General features: G+C 43.6%; 1 protein-coding gene across 2 annotated transcripts in view; it reads left to right on the top strand.

The window, feature by feature from the left end:
* Positions 1-23,798, top strand: part of GRID1 (glutamate ionotropic receptor delta type subunit 1) — a 955,154-nt gene that overhangs the window by 553,889 nt on the left and 377,467 nt on the right. For both annotated transcript variants that reach the window (XM_007530211.3, XM_060190942.1), the window contains exon 5: positions 18,233-18,286. In XM_007530211.3, coding sequence (XP_007530273.2) covers positions 18,233-18,286 — 54 coding nt within the window. The remainder of the gene's footprint in view (positions 1-18,232; positions 18,287-23,798) is intronic.

Raw genomic sequence — 23,798 nt, 5'->3', positions numbered from 1 at the left:
TAGTAGGGAAAAGATTTCCAGAATCATAATAAAGGCAACACTCTTTAGTTAACAATTGTGGTGTAAGTGGGTTGGTTCTATTGGGAAGGGAAATGAAAGGTTTAGAAGTTATATGACCCTAAGCTTCTCATTGCCCTATTAGGAAAATATTAGATAATGTTAGCATCTAAACTTTATCAGTTAAGTCAAGCAGTGTGAGCATATAATTAGGAAACAAGAAAGCACAGCTTCAAGAAAGAGTGAGAAGAGTTACTGGTGTTTGCGTTGGAGGGCAGGACTAGGATGAGGGTAGGACTAGGGTAGGACTTGTCATTAGATGCTATCATTGCTGCTTATTAAACTATGATTTGACATCAAATAATAGGCTTGTAAACTATGTTTTGTGATTGTCACATTGTGTTTTGGAATTACTCCATTTATTCTCTTTTTAAAAGAATTTGATTATATTCATATTCAACACATTGGTCTTAACCAGTGTTGATATTCAGATTTTAAGAGTAAGTACTATTTTCCCTATTTCTTATAAAAAAGTTTTAAAACAGAGTTAATAATAAGTAAAAGGAAACTATTCAAATTATATCTGGCAACTCCAAGGTTGGTAGAAGGAAGAAAACCAGGATTGAATCCCTGTTGGGAGCTGGATGGTGAGGACATGGTCAAGTTTACTCCCAGGTATTGTCTGGATGAGACACCACCATGGTACTCATAACACTCACCTCCCAAATCATTGGTCACTGGATTCAAATTTTTTTTTTAAAGCAGGCCTTTTTTTATATATATATTTATTTTATTTATTTATTCCCCTTTGTTGCCCTTGTTGTTTGATTGTTGTAGTTATTATTATTGTTGTCGTTGGATAGGACAGAGAGAAATGGAGAGAGGAGGGGAAGACAGAGAGGAGGAGAGAAAGATAGACACCTGCAGACCTGCTTCACCGCCTGTGAAGCGACTTCCCTGCAGGTGGGGAGCCGGGGTTCGAACCGGGATCCTTATGCCGGTCCTTGTGCTTTGCGCCACCTGCGCTTAACCCGCTGCGCTACAGCCCGACTCCCTGGATTCAAATTTTTTCTTATTAGTGATTTAATAATGATTAACAAGATTGTAGGATAAGAGGGAGGGGTACAATTCCATACAGTTCCTGCCACCAGTTCCGTATCCCCACCCCATCCACTGGAAGCTTCCCTGTTGTTTATCCCATCTGGGAATATGGAACAGAGATCTTTATGGGCTGCAGAAGGTGGGAGGTCTGACTTCTATAATTGCATCTCTGCTGGACATAGGCATTTACAGGTCAATCCATACCCCCAGCCTGTTTCTATCTTTCCCTAGTGGGGCAGGGCTCTGGAGAGGTGGTGTTCTAGGACATATTAGTAGGGTCATCAGCCCAGGGAACTCAGGTAGGCATCATGGTAGCATTTCCCTCCCACCCACCCTAGAGTCTTTTACTTTGGTGCAATATGCCAATTCCAGTTTAGGTTCTACTTATGTTTTTTTTTTCTGATCTTGTTTTTCAACTTCTGCCTGAGAGTAAGATCATCCCATATTCATCCTTCTGTTTCTGACTTATTTCACTTAACATGATTTTTTTCAAGCTCCATCCAAGATTGGCTGAAAACAATGAAGTCACCATTTTTAATAGCTGAGTAGTATTCCATTGTGTATACCACAACTTGCTCAGCCACTCATCTGTTGTTGGACACCTGGGTTGCTTCAGGTTTTGGCTATTACAAATTGTGCTGCCAAGAACATATGTGTACAGATCTTTTTGGATGGGTGTGTTGGGTTCCTTAGGATATATCCCCATGAGAGGAGTTGTCTACCACCTTTCTTGTCCTGTCTTTGCTCCTCCAACCAGAACACCTCCCTGGATTTCCTGTGTCATAAATCAGGGGCTCACCTCCTCAGTCAGGGTACTTCTCCCCAGCATCCCGAGGAAGAGGTAGCTCTTGTCTCCAGAACTGAAAGTGGATATTTTTCTTTCTATTCTGTTCTATACGGAGTTCTGGTGGTGAGAATTGTGTGGAGTTGTACCCCTCTTATCCTATGGTTTGGTCAGTGTTTCTTTAAAAAATCTTTTTTATTATGTTTATTTTATTTATTAGATAGAGACAACCAGAAATCTAGAGGGAAGGGGGTGATAGAGATGGAGAGACAGAGAGATACCTGCAACATTGCTTCACTACTCGCAAAGCTTTCCTCCTGCAGGTGGGGACCGGGGGCTTGAACCTGGGCCCTTGCATATTGTCACATGTGTGCTCAACCAGGTGTGCCACCACCTGGTCCCTAGTGTTTCCTTTTTTTATAAAAAAAATTAATTTAAAAAAAGGATACAGATTACACCCAGCAGCTCTTATCAGCTTGGTAAAGAATTGCTACTCTCAACTTTATTACCTTAGAAAGAATTCAAACACTGCCATTTTTAAAAACAATTTAGGTTGGAGAAAGAAATTAGATGTGCCTGCAGAAGCATCTTGCATAGCATGATTGGAAGGGGTTTTAGTATTAACCTTGAATGCCCATGTTTTAATTGAGCAACAGAGGCTGTATAGTTTTTCTCCCACTGAGCATCCTGTGGTGGTTTGATATTCCCACACAGGGGCTGGACTTCGGGGTAGCATGTGACTCAGAGGCAGTGGGAGATACTTTTCTGTCCTTCCCTCTCCATCAACAGCAGAGGAGGCTGTGGGTCCCAGGGCCCCTTTTTTCAGATCAGGCAGCCCCTTTTTCAGTTCTTCTGTGAGTGTGCCAACACCCTTGGGAGGGAGAAGAAAGCATTTCTTATCAGTTTTGGACTTTGTTTTGCTTGTCTCTGAAAATTGTTGGAAGCAGAAGCTGAACAGCAGAGTATATGATGAATGGCTCAGCTTAGCCACCTGCCACTCAAGAGTAGTGTATCCTGCCCTCTGGAGACTTGAGTGGTGAGATTGTTCACAGGCCACTGCAGAGGCTGGCAGCTCCTCTGGCCAACCTAGAGCAGGGCATTAATAAACTCACAAGTGATTTTTCTGTGCTGTACATCTCAGTCTTCAAAAGGCATTGCGTGGTAGCTCCCATGTCGCCAAGGGCTGGGAATGTCTTTCTCTTCCATGAGATGAGAGAAGACAGGAAAAACTTGCTCTCTTCACCTCTCACTAGGACACATAGCCTGTGTCTATGAGAGTGAGACCACAGAGGGCCGTTTTTGCCCTCTAGGTGGCAGGGAAATTATGGACCATTGATTAAGATACAAGTGTCCATCAATTGCTACTCATCAGTGCCGCCTGGCTACACTTCTCCTCTTGGATCTTATTAGACAGATCGTGCCTGTGAGCTGACTCCATTTCATTTTTTTTTTTGCTGATATTAATGTTTTTCATAAATTGTCCACATGTAGCATATTCTTACTTTTTATTACAGTAAATTGCACTCCCTGCACTGACTTGGAACCTGTCTCTATTTCATCTGAAGGATCTACAAATGATCCGTAATGAATCTTCATCCCCTGAGGCTGTGAGCTGGCACTTCTGCCCTCTGCATGAAGTGGGAAGGCAGTTTGCAAGAACTGTTTGTCTCAAACTTGGTAAACAGTGAGGTCAAAGGCCAGGGCAGATCTATCAGATTTTTATATGCATTTAGTCAATTATGTCTCCTTTTCAATAGCAACATAATAGATTTTTCTTTAGATCAAAGCCAGCAGGAAAAAAAAAATCTAACGGTGAACACATCTGTGTAGCAACATCTTTTTAATGTCATTGATTTACCAAGCGAGTCTAGAACTTACTCAGTTGTTAAGCAGGATATGGAACTTTCATCAGGAGGCTCAGTGCATAACAGAAATGGAGAAATAATTCTATCCCTGTGCAAAAGCTCTAAAATTGGGTCAAGTTTCCATCAGCTTCCAAAGGTCACAGTATCTTGCATTTTATTTACCTTTCAGGTTCACCCCATTTTATTCTCAAGTTCTCTCAGATGTGTTGAAAAAGAGTGCTATTTTTAAAGACAGGCATTTCCTGCTTTATATGGCTCTGTGTTAACTGAAAAACAAGTGCATATTAAAACTGTGCAAAAGAAAAAAAAGGACATTGGTTCCATATGTATGGGCTTCATTATTGTATGTCTCTATCTCAGAAGTGAAGCCAAGCTGAGTGAAGACTCTGTACACCCATCACCCTTTTCACTCTAAGATATGTATTTATTTGCATGTTAAGAAAATTAGAAAAAACAATTAAGTGTAAACCTATTTAAGAAATAGTATAACTCCCCTCAAAAAGGGGATTCTGAAAAGTATTGAAAAGAACTGGTTTTCCTATATATATATAGCTAGTTCTTTTACTCAGCACCAGGGGCACACTCAGGAGTGTGAGTTCTTCTACTAATTCACTTCACAGATGTTGTTAAAATTCGGAGGCTCCAGCTGGCCGGCTAGCTTCACGGGCGGGTAACAGAGACGACCAGACACACGGCTGGGCAGGGAAACTGTATTTCTTTATTCAGGAACAACGATTCATAAACTAAACCAAACTAATCACCAAACAGAACTCTGCTGCCTCTTTTCCCCGCGACGGCGCCAAGCACTCTCCAACTCTCCAACTCTCGAACTCTGGAACTCTAGAACCCTCTTGGGGTTCCTTGGGGCGGGGCCAAGCGCCCCGCGAAATTAGCAGGACTGATCCAATTTTCTTGGCGGGGGAGAGCTAGAACAACCCAATGTAAAGCATACAACACACAGATACCTTTTTGAAGTCTACTATCTGCCAGACACTGTGTTGGGCAAGGGCCTGTGTGACTTCGGCTCCAGTGAAGAACCCCATGTACAGAAATCCTTTGGCAACCAGTGTCTCACCTTCTGGGTCAAGACCCAGTTTTATAGAAGTCTCTGTAACTCCTCAGATCTCCTATTCAGGTCTTACTATGATCTGCAGCACCTTCCAGCTTGACCCTTGTTTTCACATTAAACATTTATATAAGTACTGAAAATGGATTTGTCTTCTCTCAGTCTCTCAGTTGGCACAATCCAGTAGAAGTAATATGGGTAACTTGGTTACAATGACTTTCTGGGAGGCGTTTCTCTTTCTGTCTCCCTCTCCCTCTCCCTCTCCCTCTCCCTCTCCCTCTCCCTCTCCCTCTCCCTCTCCCTCTCCCTCTCCCTCTCCCTCTCCCTCTCCCTTGACATCTCTTTGTTTCTCTCCTTCTCTCTCATTTCTGCCACCAGAGTGATTACTGGAGCTTGGTGCTTGCACAGCAAGAGAGAGGGAAAGAGAAACAGAGTAGAGATATCTGCAGTACTGTTTCACTGCTCATTATACTTCTCACCTCTAGCTTGAGACCTGGGACCATAGTAATATGTGTGCTCTACTGGGTGCACCACCATATGGCACCATCATATGGTTCATATTTCTCATCTGTAGGCTATCAGTCAGAAACTCCTTTTAGTGGACTATTGCATACACTTCTGTACAGAAGTCTTGGGTGGAATAGGGTGTAGTGAGTGTCAGTGATTGTATTCAAAGCAATTCAGTTTGAATGAGCATTTAGCCACTGTCTTCCCCAGTTAAAGCCTTCCCCGAGCTCCTTCAGCAAAAGGGCCCCTTTTGTGATTCCCCAACCTTAGTTGTGGTTGGACTTTAAACAGGGTTAGTTCTGCCATGCCTTTCTCATGTGGCCTTACTATTACTGAGACTGATTGTTCTGTCTCCACCATCCACCACTCTTCTAGCCCCCACATGCTAAGCTGCCTTAACCCATGCTTCTGCCATTGTGTCTCCTGCTTTCATGAGTGAGTCGGGGCTGGACTTCAAGGAAACTCCAGCAGAGTGCTGGGTGAGGTGGGGGTAGAACACCCATACTTGATTATAAGGGACTACCTTCTGAAAGGAGTCTGGGAAAAATTAAAACTATATAGGGTTTGAGATTCCCCTGTATGATTAATTAGAGTAAGGATGGAACTACAGGTAGGAGCCATGACTGAAGACAAGGCTGGAGTGAACAGGAGAAGTAGCAGGGTCAGAAAAATTAATTGACCCTTTTTCCCAAGAAACAAGGTCCATGGGAAACATGATGTGGCCTAAGATAGGACAGTGATAACTGCCCTTTGTGTGTTTCTTCCTGGTTCCGGGCATAGCTTCTGAAACTCAGGTCTCATGGTGGGAGTTTTGCTAATTTCTTTGTAAACAGACTCTTAAATCACTTGTAGTCTTGCAGCCAGCTACTCCCCTTTCTAACAAATGGGTGGGTGCATTGAACTCCCTCATGCTTCAGAGGGGTGACAATGCACAGAGAGAACTGCTCCTAATAGCATGTTGCCGCAAAGGCAGCAGTGGGGCTTTTAAAGTTAGCTCATATCTGTCCTTGGGAGCATGCCAGACCCTGGGCTCCATGGGGCGAATGTTCTGAAATGTTAGAGTTGGGGTTTTTAAAGAGATGCTAATTGCCGACAAGCTTTCATTATCTGAGACTCCCAGTGTTGGTGGTGCCTAGATAAGTGGCCAACAATTAACACATACATAAATAATTGGTGGCCTTTGCACTTTGTAAAATAAATCCTCAGTGATGTTGCTGGAAGGCTTCCACATGGAGGTTTTTATCCACTCCACTTACTATTCCTTGAGGCCAAGGTAAAGTGAAGCAGACTTCTACAGAAGAAACAAAAGTCTCCAGCTTTATGAGAGCAAATTAACCTGGAGAAGGAAGGAATTGATGCTCCTAATGGCATTTTTTTCATGTATGAGAAGAAAGCTCATTTTGTTTTTCTTGTCAGGCATAGATCCAAAGGCTCATTGTTGAGTTGACAGTTGTCTAGGCTTTTGGGAGGGAGCAGCACGAACAAGGGAAAAAGAACACAGGCTTTGGAGACAGTTTCTGCCACATACTAGCTGAAGGAATTGTGCAGATCTAAGTCTTGATCTAGGTTCCCTGTCTGTGAAATGAGGATGAGACTTCTACTTTGCTTGTGGGTAAAGTGAGGTGTGAGAGCTGCCGAACAGAAGAGAAGCTAAACTGAGGGGTCAGTGAGATCTTAAAAAGTAGGCTTAGGTCAGGAAGAGAGAGAGAGAGAGAGAGATAGAGAGCAGAGATACCCAGCTCAGTCTTATGGTGATTATGGGGATTGAACCTGGGCCCTCAGAGCCTCATGCATGAAAATGTCTTGCATAACCATTATGCTATTTCACCCAGCCTCTTAATTTTTTGAATAAGAAATGCTTCATGGATTTGTATGCAACTTTGCACAAGAGCCATGCTAATCATCTCTGTATTATCCCATTGTAACCAGAGTTGATACCTTCATAGGTACAGAAATGCATACTTTAAAAAAATCTGTGTCTTCTAACCAGGCTGGGCTGGCAAGATTGTTCTGTTGGATAATGTGCTTGCTTTGTCATGCACATGGCCTAGGTTTAAGTTCAGCCTCCACTAAAATAAAGGAAGCTTCAGTGTTGTGATGAGAAAAAAAACAAGTAGGCTCTGGTTGTCTTTGGAAATGGCCCAAACTCAGTCTTGCATGGAAAGCTGAGAACACAGAGGAAAGGGTCTGAATTGAAGATTATTCCTCCAGTTCCTCGGAACCCTTATCTTCTCTGTTTCCTTCTAAGCATATGAGATCTGGTTCTCATCTCCAAGGCACCATCATAAGCATCCCCTTTTTTTCAGTTCAGATGTGGGGCCCTGCACACACTATTTCTAAGCGCTAAAGGTTGCTTTCTGTCCAGAGTGATGTAAAGTCAGGAGATGTGGCACAATCTACATTTTTTTCTCTATGGGAATAATGGGCTCAGAGTAATCAAGCTGCAGAATGGCAATTTGGTGTTTTCTGCTGCTTAACCCCAGTTTTACTCATGCCACTGACCAGGTGGAAAGATACTCTGAGACTTTTTTTTTTTTTTATCACCAGGAGTGTCTGTGGGACACAGTCCCTGCACAGCTCCATTGTTCCTGGTGGCAGTTTTTCTTCTTTTTATAGGGGGTGGGAGACAGAGGGAGACAGACAGAAGGAGAGACAATTGCAGCATGATTCCACCACTTGTGAAGCCCTCTCCCCTGCAGGTGGGGATCAGGGACTTGAACTCAGGTCTTTGTGCACAGTAAGGTGTGTGCTGTACTGGGTGAGCTACCACCTGGCCCTGAGGTTTATTTTTTGTGACCAGGGTTTTTATTGGGGTTCTTCAGTGATACTATTCCACTACATCCAGTGGCCCATTTCTCTCTTTTTTAAGATAAGGATGAGATATTGTAATTAAAAAAAATAAAAGACTTGGAGGCAGAGATTGGCACAGGTTTCAACAATTGAGAGGTTCATTACATTGTGGTACAGTGGTATGGAACAGTATTATTTAGCTATAGCAAGATAGGCAAAGGAACAGAGATTGGCTAGTTATTATGGCCATAGAGGAGAGTCTTTATTTATTTATTTATTTATTTATTTACAAAAGGAGACATTAACAAAACCATAGAACAAGAGGGGTACAACTCCACACAATTCCCACCACCAGATCTCCATATCCCATCCCCTCCCCTGATAGCTTTCCTATTCTTTATCCCTCTGGGAGTATGGACCCAAGGTCATTGTGGGATGCAGAAGGTGGAAGGTCTGGCTTCTGTAATTGCTTCCCCACTGAACATGGGCATTGACTGGTTGATCCATACTCCAAGACCGCCTCTATCTTTCCCTAGTAGGGTAGGGCTCTGGGGAAGTGGAGCTCCAGGACATATTGGTGAGGTCATCTGTCCAGGGAAGTCTGGTTGGCATCATGCTAGCATCTGGAACCTGGTGGCTGAAAAGAGAGTTAACATACAAAGCCAAACAAATTGTTGAACAAGAGGAGAGTCTTTTAAGCTGAATTTACTTGGAGCTTGGCTACACACTTTCAGTCTCTTGTGAGAGGCAACATGAAGGGTCCTGGGGAGCCTGCAAGGCACTGAGATCGCCAAGGAAAAGAGACCGACTTCCACCAGCTTTACCCTTAAATCACTTGGTTTATGTAAGCCCCTCAGCCTGACATCAGCCGTATGCTAATTAAACCTTAAAATCCTGATTAGCATGCTGTGTCACAACAGTGAGAGACAGAGAGGGAGACATATAGAGGAAGAGCCATGGCACTACTGCTCCACGACTTGTGAAGCTTCTTCCCTGCAGGTGCTTCCATGTGGTGGCCAGGGGCTCACCTGGTGCATGGTAAATTGTGTCATCTATTCTGTGAGCTACTTTGAGCCCTCCCACCTCTGAAGTTTAGATGGAGGCTGCTGCTCTCAGACAAGAGGCCTCTTTCCTGTTGTTTGATTTCATCTTATAGAAATCAAAGTTGTGTGGGAAGAGTATCTGCCTCCCACCTCCTTTACTAACACACTGTTCTCTCAATGAAGTCTCAGGACATGTGTAAGCATCCACCTCTACCTCTCAGCTCTACTTCAGTGGCTGCCAGTGGCCACCATCTCATGACTTTTCATGGACTAGATGCCATCTAGCCATGTAAGCATCATGGATCGCCTCTTCTTTTGAAAGAGGGACAGGACAGAAGTCAGCACAGTCCTCTGACAGTTCTCAGTTCTTTTGAAATTCTTTACTTTCCAATTTATTGATAGGCCACAGAAGCCAGGCACATGGGTGTTTGGCAAGATCTCGAGGGTGGGACTCAGCAACAATAGTCAAGATCGTGTGATTGAAGGAGTTCTTTAGGTTCATTGAGACCTAGATCCAGCTCCTAGAGCGTCTGCATGGGGTTCCGGAAATTGCTTGGATCTCTGTTGCCTGTGGCTGCATTATTTTGAGGGTTATTACACAGTTGTGGTGCTCACCTCCAAGAAACAAATCCAACTGCAGAATACTGGCCTCCGTACTTGTTAAAGGTGTGTAATGGGATGCCCAACCTTAGCAGAAGGCCAAGCTCTTCTACTACCCTCCCCAACTACATTTAAAAGGCTTCTCTTCATTGCCTACTTGCCTTAACACTTTTTACTGCAGATGCAGCGATAGTCCCACACCATGACCAAGATGAGGCGAGAGGAGACCTGGAGTCATAACTATCTGTAGACTGAGTGGAGGAGGTAGTTCTCACATACTTGCAATGGTGTGCTGATTGTTGTGCTTGCTACTAGTGGCCCTCTGGTGGCATGGGTAAGGCTTTTGGCTCACACTCAGATGTAGGAGAGGTAGGCCAACTGCTAATATATGTGAGGCTCAGTCTTTTGAATGAGTGAGGTTATGCACTTCTATTAATTCAAAAGTGATAATTGGCATGGGAAGGAAGGAGAAGAATTTTGTGTGAACTGATCATTCACTGTTAGTGCTTTTCTGCACTGGAAGCTTCTCAAATAATTTCACTTAATTCTTACCATTACCCCAAGGTGAGAGGTGTTTATCTCAGGATGGATAACCCAAAAGCATACATTGATGCGAAGATATGTATAACATTGGGTTATTAACATGTGTTTCAAGGAAGATTAATTTATTATTTTTGTCATTTCTGGAATTTCACCAATCTGGGCCAGTTATGTTTTTTTTTTGGGGGGGGGGGTACAGACCAAGAGGCAGAGACAAAGGCAGAGGAACAAATACCCTACATCCCTGAAGTTCCTGGTGTCCTGGTGAGGACCAGGCTGGGACCTGGTTTGCAGGCATGGTAAAGCAGGTACTCTTTCCAGTGACATAGCTAGCTAGTACTTTGGAGCAATTAAAAAAAAAAAAAAGGAGGAAGAAGTAGAGGAGGTGGTGGTGGAGGAGGAGCAGGAGGAGGGGGAGATGGAGGAGGAGAAGGAGGAAGAGGAAGAGAAGGAGAAGGAGAAGAAGAAGAGGAAGAAGAAAAGGAAATACAGAAGTGTGGGAACATGAACCACAGAAGTGAGAAAAGCCTAAGTAGAGTGTGCAATCCAGGAAGAGAAATCATCTTGGCTTAGCTCCCATCAGAAGTCTGGAAACAGCTGAAACCACACTGGGAGCAGTTCCCATGGGGGCCAGGGCAGCAAAGATTTGCATTTGTACACCTTCAGCCCTTGTTTAGCCATGTAAATTGCTGTACACCCTGAGTGTACAAGCAGGGTTCCGACAGTCTGAACCCCAGGGCATGGGGCACATGGGTAGCCGTTGTGTTCAACGGGGTTGGAGGGGCACGTGGGCAGGGCATCCACAGTGCTGTTGGCATTGAAATGCCTTATAGGCACAGAACTGCTGCTCTGAGAGGTGGAATAGCTCACCCGGGGACACTCAGCTCAGCAGTGGCAGGACTGGGATTTGAGTGTGCTCTGCTTGCCTGCTTCCTCCTTACCCTGCTCTGTCAGGGGAGTAAGAGAGGCCCTTGTCTCCACCTGCCTCAGACATGACTGGAGAAGAAAAAGAAAAAGGACAGGGCATAGGAAGGACTTAGTGATGCTGCAAGGGACACTGCCCATTGAACTGTAAGCCCTTAGGGCTCTTTCCACAGAGCTAACAGTTCTGCAGTAATTAGGGGCGGGGGCTAGGTTTCTTGCTAAATCCTCAGTAGCTTCTTTTTCTCACCATCTATCCCAGCTTCTGTGTGAGCTGCACCCTCTGGAAAAAGGCTGTAGCCAAGTGCTATTTATCTCTGTGTGGGGAAAGGAGGCTTAACAAATTAGCTGATGCTTAATTGGTGAGGGAAAGTAGGACAGGAAAGTTGGCCAGTTATCCTGTGGGGTTTTCCAATCAATTCTCTCCATCAATATCTTCTGTGTATTAGTCTGAGACCAGGTGGAAAGACTCCTGGGAGTAGTAAGGGCTTTCCCCTGTGCCGTGCCATGTTCTGGCAGATGAGCCAGACTGCGCTCCTGGCTGCCTTGAGAACACACAGAAATCCTCTCACCAGCACAGGTGCAACCACACGTTCAGATTTGCAGAATTTCATGTTCTACAGTAGGACTCCTAGCCTCCCAAGAGTTAGGGCAGGAGCTCTGAAAATAAATAAATAAATAAAGTTAAAAAACACAGAATCTCATCTACCCTATTACCAAAGAATTTGGGTGCTTGGGAATTGGAGCCCAAGGATAGGGTTTTTTTTTTTTTTTTTTTTTTTGACTCCAGGGTTATTGCACAGGCTCAGTGCCTGCACTATGAATCCACTACTGCTGGAGGCTATTTTTTCCCATGTTGTTGCCTTTGTTGTTATTATTGCTATTGTTGCCATTGCTGTTGTTGTTGCTGGGTAGGACAGAGACAAATCGAGAGAGGAAGGGAAGACAGAGAGGGAGAGAGAAAGGTAGACACCTGCAGACCTGCTTCACCACCCATGAAGCGACCCTCCTGCAGGTAGGGAGCCAGGGGCTCGAACCGGGATCCTTATGCAGGGTCCTTGTGCTTTGTGTCATGTGTGCTTAACCTACTGTGCTACCCCCGGCTCCCAAGGATATGCATTTTTAAAGCTCCCTAGGAGATGCTTACATGAAGCCAGACTGGAGAATCATTGCTGCAGAGGAAGACACACAACGGAGTCTTACCTGTCACTCATCATCAGCCTCCATGCTGCTAATTTAATGCCTTGCACTTGGGTATTTCCTGTGAGGAGACCTCCACACTCCTAAGGTCTCCATTCCATCTTGAACTGCACCAAATTCTCATTTAACATCATAGATAGGTTGTTGGAAACTGCAACTTCAGGTGAAATGGCCTATAGTGAAAGCAGGTTCTTGAATAATGTCATTTAATATAACACCTACCAGGGCTGTTTAGTGTCACAATAAATGATGTTGATCCCAACAACATTATCTGAGGACTACTGCTGTCCTTATAGAGTGAGAAAATTCTTTCTTGTATTGTATTAGTATCTACCTCTCTGATGTCTGAAGATCTTGATCCTGAATCAACTCCCAGAGGCTACATAGAACAATTTAAAATTCATGTACATGTCATTTCATGTATTTGAAGACACATATGTTTTCCTGGCTTCTGCAGATTCCTGCTTACTTAAATGTCCCATACTAACACCAAGCCCCAGTCTGTGTTGTCCCTCACCAAGCAAAATTGTAGTTCTCAGGGGAGAATAATGGCCTGCTTGCTCTTTGCTCCATCATGGTCTTTACTTAGTGGTGTTTTCAAGTTTCTACTCACCTTTCACCCTTCTACCCCTAGAAACCAGCTATAGGACATGAAGTTCAGATTAGCTAAACTGATTTTTATTTTATTTTATTTATTTTTATTTTTTAATTACCTTTATTTATTTATTGGATAGAGACAGCCAGAAATCGAGAAGGAAGTGGGACACCTGCAGCACTGCTTCACCACTCATGAAGTTTTCCCCTTGCAGGTGCGGACCAGGCCCTTGCATATTGTGTGTGTTTAACCAGGTGTGCCACCACCCAGCCCCACTAAACTGATTTCTTTATGTTGCGTGTAGCGTGGGGTTTCTGTCATCCTCTCAGTTCTGTATCCTGTGCAGATCTGATGAGCATGTCACCGGTACCCTCCACTTGAGCATTAGGAAACCACTGAGCTGCAAGTTATGTAGGTAAGGAAGTGACTGGTCCCAGAGTTTTCTCAGAGAAATTGTATCCACTTCCATCCCTCCACCCCAGGCTTCTAAAGATATTCCAGAGGTGGAGTGCTGGGATAGGTGGCTGTACTGCCCTTCCCCAGGTGTTTGTTCTTCACCAACCAGACACTTATCCCTCTTGCCCTGTCCTGTCCAGAGTCTGTGAGCCCCTCTCTAAGTCCCTTATCTTCTGTTGGAGATACATCTTTACCAAGTTTGTAAAATGAGGCCGAAGGTATTTTTGTTTGTTTGTTATGTATATATCAGAACCCCTTTCTTTTTTTATGCTTAGTGAATTTTTTTTTTATCAATGATTTAATAATGATCTACAAGGTAACAAGATTGTGGTATAAGACGGACACAATCCCATACAATTCCCACCACCAGAGTTCTGTATCCCCTCCCCTCCATTGGAAGCTTCCCTATTCTTTATCCCTTTGGAAGTATGGACCAAAGATGTCTATGGGGTACAGAAGGTGGAAGGTCTGGCTTCTGTAATTGCTTCTCCACTGGACATGGGCATGGACAGGTCAATCCATATCCCCAGCCTGTTTCTATCTTCCCTAGGGGGGTAAGGTTCTGGGGAGGTAGGGGGTCCCAGGACACACTGGTGAGGTTGTCTGCCCAGGGAAGTCAGGTTGGCATCATAGTAGTGGCTGAAAAGCATTAAGATATAAAGCAGAACAAATTGTTAAATAATCAGGAACATAAAGGGGGAAGAGTATAGCAGATGAGATTTGGGGTCTTCATGTTTGAAGAAGCTAGGAAGTCTACTTTAAGTATATTCCAAGGGGCCCATGACTTTACTAATTTTTGCCTGACCCTGATAGCTAACATGCAGGTAGGCTGAAAGTATTATCTGGGAAGATGGGACTAGGACTAGAAAGATGGATCAGGGTGGAGAGTAGCTCCCAAATATGGGAAGAGTATATAAATACCATTAAGTGTAAACCCATTTATCTGACCTAGGGCCTGTGTCTATTCGTATTTAGCATAGGAGCCTGTGTAACCTCTGCATCTCTGTCAGTCTGAGCTTACATTCCATGGTCATAGCTAGGGACATTCTAGGTTGCGCTCATTTTGGCACCATTCTACCTAGAGCAGCAGAGTATGTTGACCCAGCCTCCCTTCGGAGAGTGGGGCTCCATGTTGTTGTTCTACATTGAGGGCAAGGTCCTGTAGAGGCCCACAAGAGGGTTTCTGATGTTGTTCCTGATGGAGATGACCAACGATGGTGGAGAGAGGGATCTATTAGAGGTCTAGGCCAATATATCTATGTGGGTCTAGGCCAATATATCTATCTCACTGGGTGTCCTGGTAGTTACCAAAAGAGCCATCATTAAAGTGTGATGATCTCTTACCCTTATCCAGCTTTTGTAGTCCTTACTTTATCTGACAAGGTTATCTTTGGAGTGATTGAGGTAATTGAAATAGGGAGTAGGTGAGAAGGTTATCTAGGCCTAAGTAGAAGCTATTTGATTAAATACTTTATGGTGTCTTTTTTAGGTTTTTCTAATTGCATGCTACACTTATTGAGTCACTGCAGACTATTAAACACTTTTACTTTAAGGTATTTTCCTCTAATTTATGGATACATGTGCACATGTGCCCTATCTCATGGGCCCTGGTCTTATCTAGGTTCTGTAACTTTGTTAGGAGGTGTGCCACCTGAAATGAAACTAATGTGTCCTAGGAGCTAGGAACAGTCTCATCAGAGTGTTGTAGCTGAAGGGTTGATATCTCAGGCCTAGCTTCTCTGGACACTGTCTGATGTGAAACATTTCAAGATGTCAATGGTTGCATTGATTTGGCTGAGATTAGCAGCTACAGTATCTGAAGGTATGGATAAAGAGAAGCATGAAGGAAAATGAGTAAAGCCCCAGAGGTTCCAGAACTAGGAGAAATACAGGTTTTATAGAGAATGAGGGAGTTTCCTTGCTGTCTTAGAGTTTAAGAAGGAAATAGGATCATACTTATTATAACCAAGTTATTTGTGAACTTTGTTTACTTTGAAAATCCTATGGTTAGTATTTGTTGTACCATACAAGACCTTACCATGATTTATGTCATTTAATGTTATTTACAAATAACTGTATCTTATATACTGACAAACCCACTTGTTTTTGGTCTCCCTGGTCTAAGATTACAGGTGATTTAATATTTCAAGAAAAAAGTTATTATTATAAATGCATTAACAATTTAAGTCTGTTGTTAAAATTCAATCAGTTTACTAATTTGAAACCTTAAGTGCTTAGATTGAAGTAATATATACCCCAAACTGAAGTCTGTGTATTAAAAGGCTCATGACATTCAATCTGTTTTCCTCTTGTATTGATTAAATAATGATTTATAAGACTATAAATTAATAGGATTATATATTAACACCATTCCCACCACCAAAGGTCTGTGTCCCTATCCCCAAACCCTAAAGTGGAACTGAAAATTGAATGCCACCCTCCCCCGAATTTTTTACTTTGGTGCAATACTCCAAACTCAGTTAAATTCTGCTTTGCATTTCCTTCTCTGTCCTTCTTTCTCAACTTCTGTCTATGAGCCCTTTCTTATGGATGCAGTAGGAGATTGCTTGGTCTTCCCAAGGTAGAGAGCTACTGAGCTGTTTTCAGAAAGAAATCACTTGTCTTGGGGAAGAGAGAATTTTGTGGGCTTTTGAAGAAATGGAGGGCTTATGTGGTTAGAGGAAACTCCCAGGCTCCAAGAATGTGGGTGAGTTGAGAAGCCAAGGTGGAATCTGCAATGGGTTGGAGGGGACTTTTCCCATTTCTGCTTCATGGTAAAGGCCTGGAACTTGTGTGGGCACTACTTTGTGTACTTTCTGCTCTTAAGACTGAGGACTTAACAACTATTTTATATAACTTGGCAGATAAGAGAGGGCATGTGTTATCTGCACTTTATGCATTGAAACCAGAGTGATTGAACAGCTCCGTTTAGCCTCAGATTCTAGTCCCCATCAGTTCATATAGGAAATGACACTTTATTTCTAGGCTGGAAGACAGTCTTTGCCATTCAACCTGATGTGGCCCAGGACAAGTCTCTGTTCCTACCTTGTGCCAGTTGAGAACTAGGGTGCCAGAGTTCATACAGGCTCCATCACTCTATTTTATGTTCTCCATTCCTTGTTGGGTGATGCCAGTGTAGTGACCTGGGTTCCCACACAGGGAGCAGGCAATCACCTCATCTCTTCAAAAGAATGAATCAGGTAACTCTGTGCCAATGAGGACAGTTATTTTTGAGACACAGATAAATCAGAAGTGTGAGTTATATCCTGAAGTGTATCGCATGATCCCATTTTGATGAAAACACTGGTCTTATATGTATAATGTGCTATCAGGGGAGGGGATGGGATACGGAGTTCTGGTGGTGGGAACTGTGTGGAGTTGGGCCCCTCTTCTCCTGCATTTTTGTCAGTGTTTTCTTTTTATAAATAAAAATAAAATAGAATAAAATATGAGTACAATCTGGTTACTCCTTTCCAGGTTTATAGATTGCCTGTTGCCTTGTCTGGCACCTAGTAAGTGCTGGACACAGTTAGACTGTGAATCTCCTTTTAAAAATATTTTATTTATTTATTTAGTGCCTAGAGACAGAGAGAAATCAAGAGGTGGGGCGGAGGGAGAGAAAGAGACACCTGCGGCACTGATTCACCACCTCTGAAGCTTCCTCTCTGCATATGGGCCAGGGGCTTGAAACTGGGTCCTTGCAGATCAGAGCAAGTGTGCTCTACCAGGTGCACTATGACTGGGCCCAGTAACTATTCTTATTGATGCTTGAGAATTTTCAATCCTTTCTACTTCTTTCCAGCTTTTAGCTTTCTATGTGAAGCAGGAAACACTACTCATCAATACCTATGAAAAGCAAATCATGGGTTCCTATCTGCCATGCCCACCACCACTTCCTTCTACTCAGCAATGTGTATTGAATACTTACTATGTACTGGCTGCAATATATAGTGTCCTGGAGTACAACTATGACCAAACCAGGCATAGCCATTGACTTCATGGAGATCCCAGCCAGGTAGAGGAAACAGACTAAGAAATAAACTGATAGTTTTTCAAGTATAGAAATGGCACATACTGTATGCAAGGAAAAGAGCAAAGTGGACAGAGAACCTAGTGGGGGTTGTATTGTGATATGGAAAACTGGGAAATGTTATGCATGTACAAACTATTGTATTTACTGTTGAATGTAAAACATTAATTCCCCAATAAAGAAATAATAAATTAAAAAAATGGAGCAAAGTGGACTGGGTGATGGGGCTAGGGTCAGGATCAAGAAAGAGACAGCTCTCTGGGGTCTTGACAGGCTGAAGGCCACTCAGAGCCTTAGCTGAGAGCTGCAGTCTTTCCCTGTGTCATTCAGCACTGCTGGACAACCCATCATAAATCCCTTGTTCCAGATTTTTGATTCTCTTGCCTCGGGCAGTGATGAAAGGCATTCCCTAATAGTCCCTCCAGGACGTTGCTTGTGGGCATTCTCTAGGAGGGAAGGCTGTGGCCCTGTGATGCCTGTAGGAAGAAGATCTTCTAACCTTGCTCAGGGCTGGTACATGTGAGCTGGGAAGTTCTGCAGGAAATCTGATGTCTGTGTTCAAATGATGCATCTTGTTACTAAGGCAGCCAGAGCTGGCCTCAGGGGAATAACATGTTTTGTGAGGAAGAAATCCTCCAAGAACAATGTTTATCAAACCCTGTCTCAGCAATCATCCAAGGTGTCTGCCAGCTTCTGACTTGCTTGTGTTCATATTTGTTTTCCTCTTCTCTCTACAGGCCGTGGAGACCAACTTGGCTTCCAAGGACAGCCACTGGGTCTTTGTGAATGAGGTAAGAGCCCCAGAATGGTGAGCAGCCAAGGCCTGAATGGCAGCCTATGCCCTTCGGGAAGACTCAAAGTGGCCTGTTCAGGTCCAGTTCTGTATTAGGCTACTGGAGTGAACTCCAGCACATCATAGGGCCAAGACAAATTGTTAGAGAACTGAACTTGAAATGCCAAGATGCTTATCTGGGTCAGGTGGGAATTAAGGGGAAAAAAATCCAAGCCTGAGTACTCATGGAAGTCAAATGTCAAAAGAGGTGGTGTCAGGCATCAGATGTTCAAGGTGAGGTGAGGTAGCCAGGAAGGTGTCAGGCGCTGGAAAGTTTAGGGGAGGTTAGAGATCAGAAGTCCACGTTAGGGTGGAGGATGACAAAATAATGAGAAAGGGACAGAGGTAGGTAGCATTTCATACAAGAAATTGAAGGTGTGGACTATGTGACTGTGTATAAGAGAGAGTATGTAACTGTGTAAGTATGCATGTATATGAATGCGTGTGGATATGTGTGTGCAAAAGTGTGTATGTGCTAGTGTACGTGTGTGAGTGTTTGTACACCCTTGTCCAGCTGACAGGGTAGGGATAAGTGAAACCAGTTAAAGGGAGATGAATGAGAGATCTCCCATGACTGGTCATCAAACTTGTTTAGACCTTGGAAATAATGGGAACACCAAGGTATTATGGTGGCATAGTTTGCTTTCCACCAATTTCACCCAGACTGACCCTGGCCCCTTATGCAGCAGGTAATATAGGCGAATGGTCTGTAACTACATGCCTTAGCCTTTTTTGCAAGTCTTTTGGTCTTCAAATGTTTTCTGGAAGCACCAGCCAGGGCAGCCTGCATGACTCAAGTGCACCTAATAGGCCTGAATTAGCAGGCATTCCCAGGCGCATGGTTTCATCAGGGCTGAGACCTTCAGCCACTCCTTAATTAACTGATCAATTTCTAATGGCCTCACTCTAGAAGATGCAAGGTTTATTATGTAGGTGATTCATTCTTTTATGGTGTGTGTTTCTTCATTAGTTTCATGCTAAGATGGCTTCTTTTAATAATTTTGCAGATAGTCTCAGATACAGATAGCTGCTGGCAAGACCCACTTTTCAAGGTTTTCCTTCATAAATTTACATTTTATTATCTCTGCAACTACCCAAGCTAGTTGGAGAAGAGGTGTGATAACTGTCCATTTACCTTGGGTTGCAGAAGGTTATTCTGGTAATTAAGAAAGGACAGAAGGACTACTTTCCTGTTCTGCAGATCCTGCATGAGCCCCCTATGGCCCCAAGGAAGCTGTAATCCTCCTCAGATGCTTCAGAATTCAGCTTTCATTATTCTAGAGAAAGATGCACTCCTTATACCTCTTCAAGCAATTGCCTGATGTTGGCATCCATAGATATGATTTCCCCCAAATCACATAACCAGTGCTTTTCTGTTGCCAATCTTTAAAAAAGAAAGTGTTGCATTTTTGTTGTTGCAGTGCTGGGGCCTTGTGCATGTCTAATTTCACCACTATGGGGCTGATGTTTTCATTCTTTACATCAGAGAGAGACATAGAGAGAAGGAGAGACAGCACAACACTCGAGCTTCCCTTGGCACCATGGTATTCCCAGGTGAAGCTGGGGTGGGGCAAGCATCCCACTAGGTGAGCTATCTTCAGTCCCCTTAAGTGCTCTGTTTTTATGTTTCACACCTTTTCCCTTCCTGCATCTTAACTCACCCCTAGAGCCCTCTGTCTAGCCTCCTGACTCTTTTAACAGGGCTAGGGTGAACTTCTGTCTGGGCAGTATAAGGCACCTGCAGGTATTACTGGGGCAGCTGAAATGCAAGGTTTACTACAGCTAACTAGACAAGTCAGGAGTGGACACATCTGTAAGAACCACACTGACCTAGCCTTCCACAAGAAGATGGCTATGCCCCATCCCAGTCTGCAATGCACTTGTAACTATCCCTGGACTAAGTGTTTACTCCAGAAGTAACTTCTTTATTAGCTTCCTAGTTTATAAGGAGATACTTCTTAAGCACAAAGGGGGCAGATGTTATCATTTTTTGCTTCATTGGAAACAAAGCTCCTTTATTTCTTTTTTTAATTTATAATTTTTTTAATTTAAATTTTATCTATCTTAAATATTTTATAAATTCCATTTATAAAATGGAAATATTGACAAGACCATAGGATAAGAGGGGTACAATTCCCACTACAAGAACTCTGTATCCCATCCCCTATGAAAGATTTCCTATTCTTTAGCCCTCTGGTAGTATGGACCCAGGGTCATTATGGGGTGCAGAAGGTGGAAGGTCTGGCTTCTGTCATTGCTTCTCCATTGAACATAGCTCCTTTCATTTCTATGACAGTTGTATCATTGTAGATTCTGTCCAAACAGAGTCACATACAAATAATTTCTCATTTGCCTTGATGTCAAAGGTACAATGAGGTGTGAGGGGTAGAGGCAGCTATCTGATAGTCCCAAAATGGTCTCCAGAACTCAGCTATACAGTATTCCTACGCTTTTGTTTTCTGAGCTACTCCCTACTTTTCTAGAAGTGCCATCCCTCAAAAGGAGCTTCTCTTTCCATTCCATCATTTTCAAAGGAGACTCTCTTTCTGGTCTTCAGCCCCACTTCACTTCCCTCATTCCTCAGAGACTCTGTACTCTTAATTTTTCTCTGAGTATTTGACTTGCTTAATGTATTTTCTCACAGTCCACATTCACACCCAGGGACATGTGTTTTTATTTTCTTTCTTTATGCAGTGGTTTTCTACCCCTGGCTGGTGAATATTGGTGTTAGGTCCATTTTATTTAGAGAAGGGCTAATTAGATGCAGAGAAAGTCTCATTGAATGTGAATTTTACTGTCAATCTCTGCAGGTCTCTACTGTGGGAAAGCTGTCATGTAAGTGTGTTTGAAGGTATAAATTATATTTTCATTGATTTCTCTAAGTTCCACATTCACCTGGAATAGGGTGATTATCGAAAGAATATCTGAAAAGTAAAATGAACCACTAGTCAAGGTAACCACTAGGTGCCACCTGGAATTGGAAGGGGCACAGCTTTCAGAACCACAATGGAATATCCTTCCCTAGGAGGGTGACTGTGTTCCAGCCTGGTCAGTACCTCTGACCTCCTGAGAACACACCAGAATTCAGCTGCCCCATGCAAAGAGCAAAGAATCTTCAGTGGGTTTGGTTGAAGGCAGATCTGTGTACAGGGGCAGAGCAAACAAAGCTGCTTTGAACCGTTTCAGCTGGTCTTCAGAAAAGACAAAGTCAATTATTAAGATCTGATTCTCAGAGATGGGTGAGATAGCTGTGGGTTATTTATCAGAGGCTGCTAGATAAGACTGAGGGTGAGCTTGCTAATTTCTAGAATGGATTTATTAGCTGAGTTGAAGTGCTTCTTCTCCATAAGGTCTTCAACAAATCCCAGAAGATCCGATCTTCCTTCTGATCCAAAGGTAACCTCAGTGTTGAGTGGAGTCTGAAGACAGAGAAGGCTTTCCCTGTGAGGTAGAGTTGAGGCAGGAGATGTGCTTCTTGGGAACTTTTGGGGAGGAATTTTTTCTAGGGAATAAGTGTACATCTCTCCTTCTCCTTGTTATGCTCCTTGTGCTTTTCCTTCTCTTCCTTTACTTCCTCCTCTTCCTCCTCCCCCCATCATCAACAGGTCTTCACTGCTCTGAGATGATTTTATTTCCAGATGGAATGAGAGATTCAGAAGTATAGACAGAAGATTACAACAGCACCAAAGCTTCCTCAATTACAGTGGAGGCTGGTCTTGAAACATGAGTTAGGTTGTGTGCATGCCAAAGGATGTGCTATATCCATGTGATCTGTTTTGCTAGTCCAACTCTCTCCCATCTTCCAGAGTCAACTTTGATGGGGACTTGATCCACTTGGGCAATTTTCACTGTTAAAACATCATTCCCAAATTTGGGAGCTACTCTCTTCCAGTTCTTTTTCTAGCTGTGACATTATCTCCCCACATAATAACTAGGATCCACCTGCATATCAGATTTCAGGCTCAGGGAACAACAACAAAAAACTAGCATAGCCACAGGCCCTTTATAATATAACTAAAATATGCCTACTAACTATCTACAGAATGGAGACCCCTCCACCCCAACTCTTCATCTGCAATACTCCAGCCTTTAGGTTCATGGTTAGTCAACAACTTGTTTGGCTTTGCATGTTAACTCTCTTTTCAGCCACCAGGTTCCAGATGCTAGCATGATGTCAACCAGACTTCCCTGGACAGACAACCTCACCAATGGGTCCTAGAGCTCCGCTTCCCCAGAGCCTTGCCCCACTAGGGAAAGAGAAAGGCAGGCTGAGAGTATGGATTGACCTGTCAATGCCCATGTTCAGTGGGGAAGCAATTACAGAAGCCAGCCAGACCTTCCTCCTTCTGCATCCCACAATGACCTTGGGTCCATACTACCAGAGGGATAAGGAATAGGAAAGCTATCAAGGGAGGGGATGGGATATGGAATTCTGGTGGTGGGAAATGTGTGGAGTTGTACCCCTCTTATCCTATGGTTTTGTCAGTGTTTCCTTTTTATTAAAAAACAAGAACAAAAAAACAAACAACAAAAAAACCGTAGTTCTTCCAGATGCTGAACCCAAACCAGACTTTTAACAGCATGGTTCAGGATACTTAGCAAGCAGGGCAGAATCATGTAAAACCACTGTGCTTGGGTTTCATAGTGGATACTCTGTGACCTGGGGCCTCTGATGGGTTCCAAGGTGAAAAAAGGCACAGCTGGCAAGAACTCACCACCACTGCCTCTCACCAGCGTAGGTCAGTGATCCCCATTGTCTTTGAGCTCCAGACCTGAGGATCCAGATGCCTTCTTAACTCAGCCTCTTGAAAGATTCAGGCCCACCTGAATGTATCTTCCCCTATGTTGATTCTCCTCTTCACTCAGTGCTCCAGTCTCAGTGGCTAATGTCCCTGTCCTTCCAGTTGCCTCCAACATCAGCGGAGAAAAGTCCACATGTGCACCTTCTGCAGAACCGGCTCCATGTTGATCCCATCTGCACCCTCTCCTATCTTTACTCTTCTGCTCACTATCTCATGGCTCATTCCCCTAAGCAGGTGGGGTGAGTTGTTGCTTCCTATGCTTATTTTCCTGATTCTCTGCCTTGGCCAGAATTTCCCTTTATATCTTGCTTGCTCTTCTTGAATCTCTGATTTCTGGCACTTGATTTTTCTGTAGCAGTCTGTTGAACACCACATCTTCCAAAGCGCTTCCTGGACTGAGTTTCCAGTTAGAGTTTCCATTCTCCTGTCGTTGTCTGCTACTTCATGTGTCTGCCTACTTGATCAGCCTGTTAAGTGGGTATTGTCCCTCCTTACTTTCAGTCTCAAGACTCTCCAGCAGGAGGGACACACAACACACACACACACACACACACACACACACACACACACACAAGCTAGCTGAGGTAAGCTTCCCACTGCTACATCTGCCTCTTGCCTCTTCACCTGGACTTCTAGATCTAATTACCTGTGCATAGGGAAGAAGCATTT

Source organism: Erinaceus europaeus, chromosome 1 (genome assembly GCF_950295315.1).
Source record: "Erinaceus europaeus chromosome 1, mEriEur2.1, whole genome shotgun sequence".
Taxonomy (NCBI): Eukaryota; Metazoa; Chordata; class Mammalia; order Eulipotyphla; family Erinaceidae; genus Erinaceus; species Erinaceus europaeus.
The sequence above is the reverse complement of the archived record's forward strand: the minus strand, read 5'-3'. Positions and strand labels throughout refer to the sequence as shown.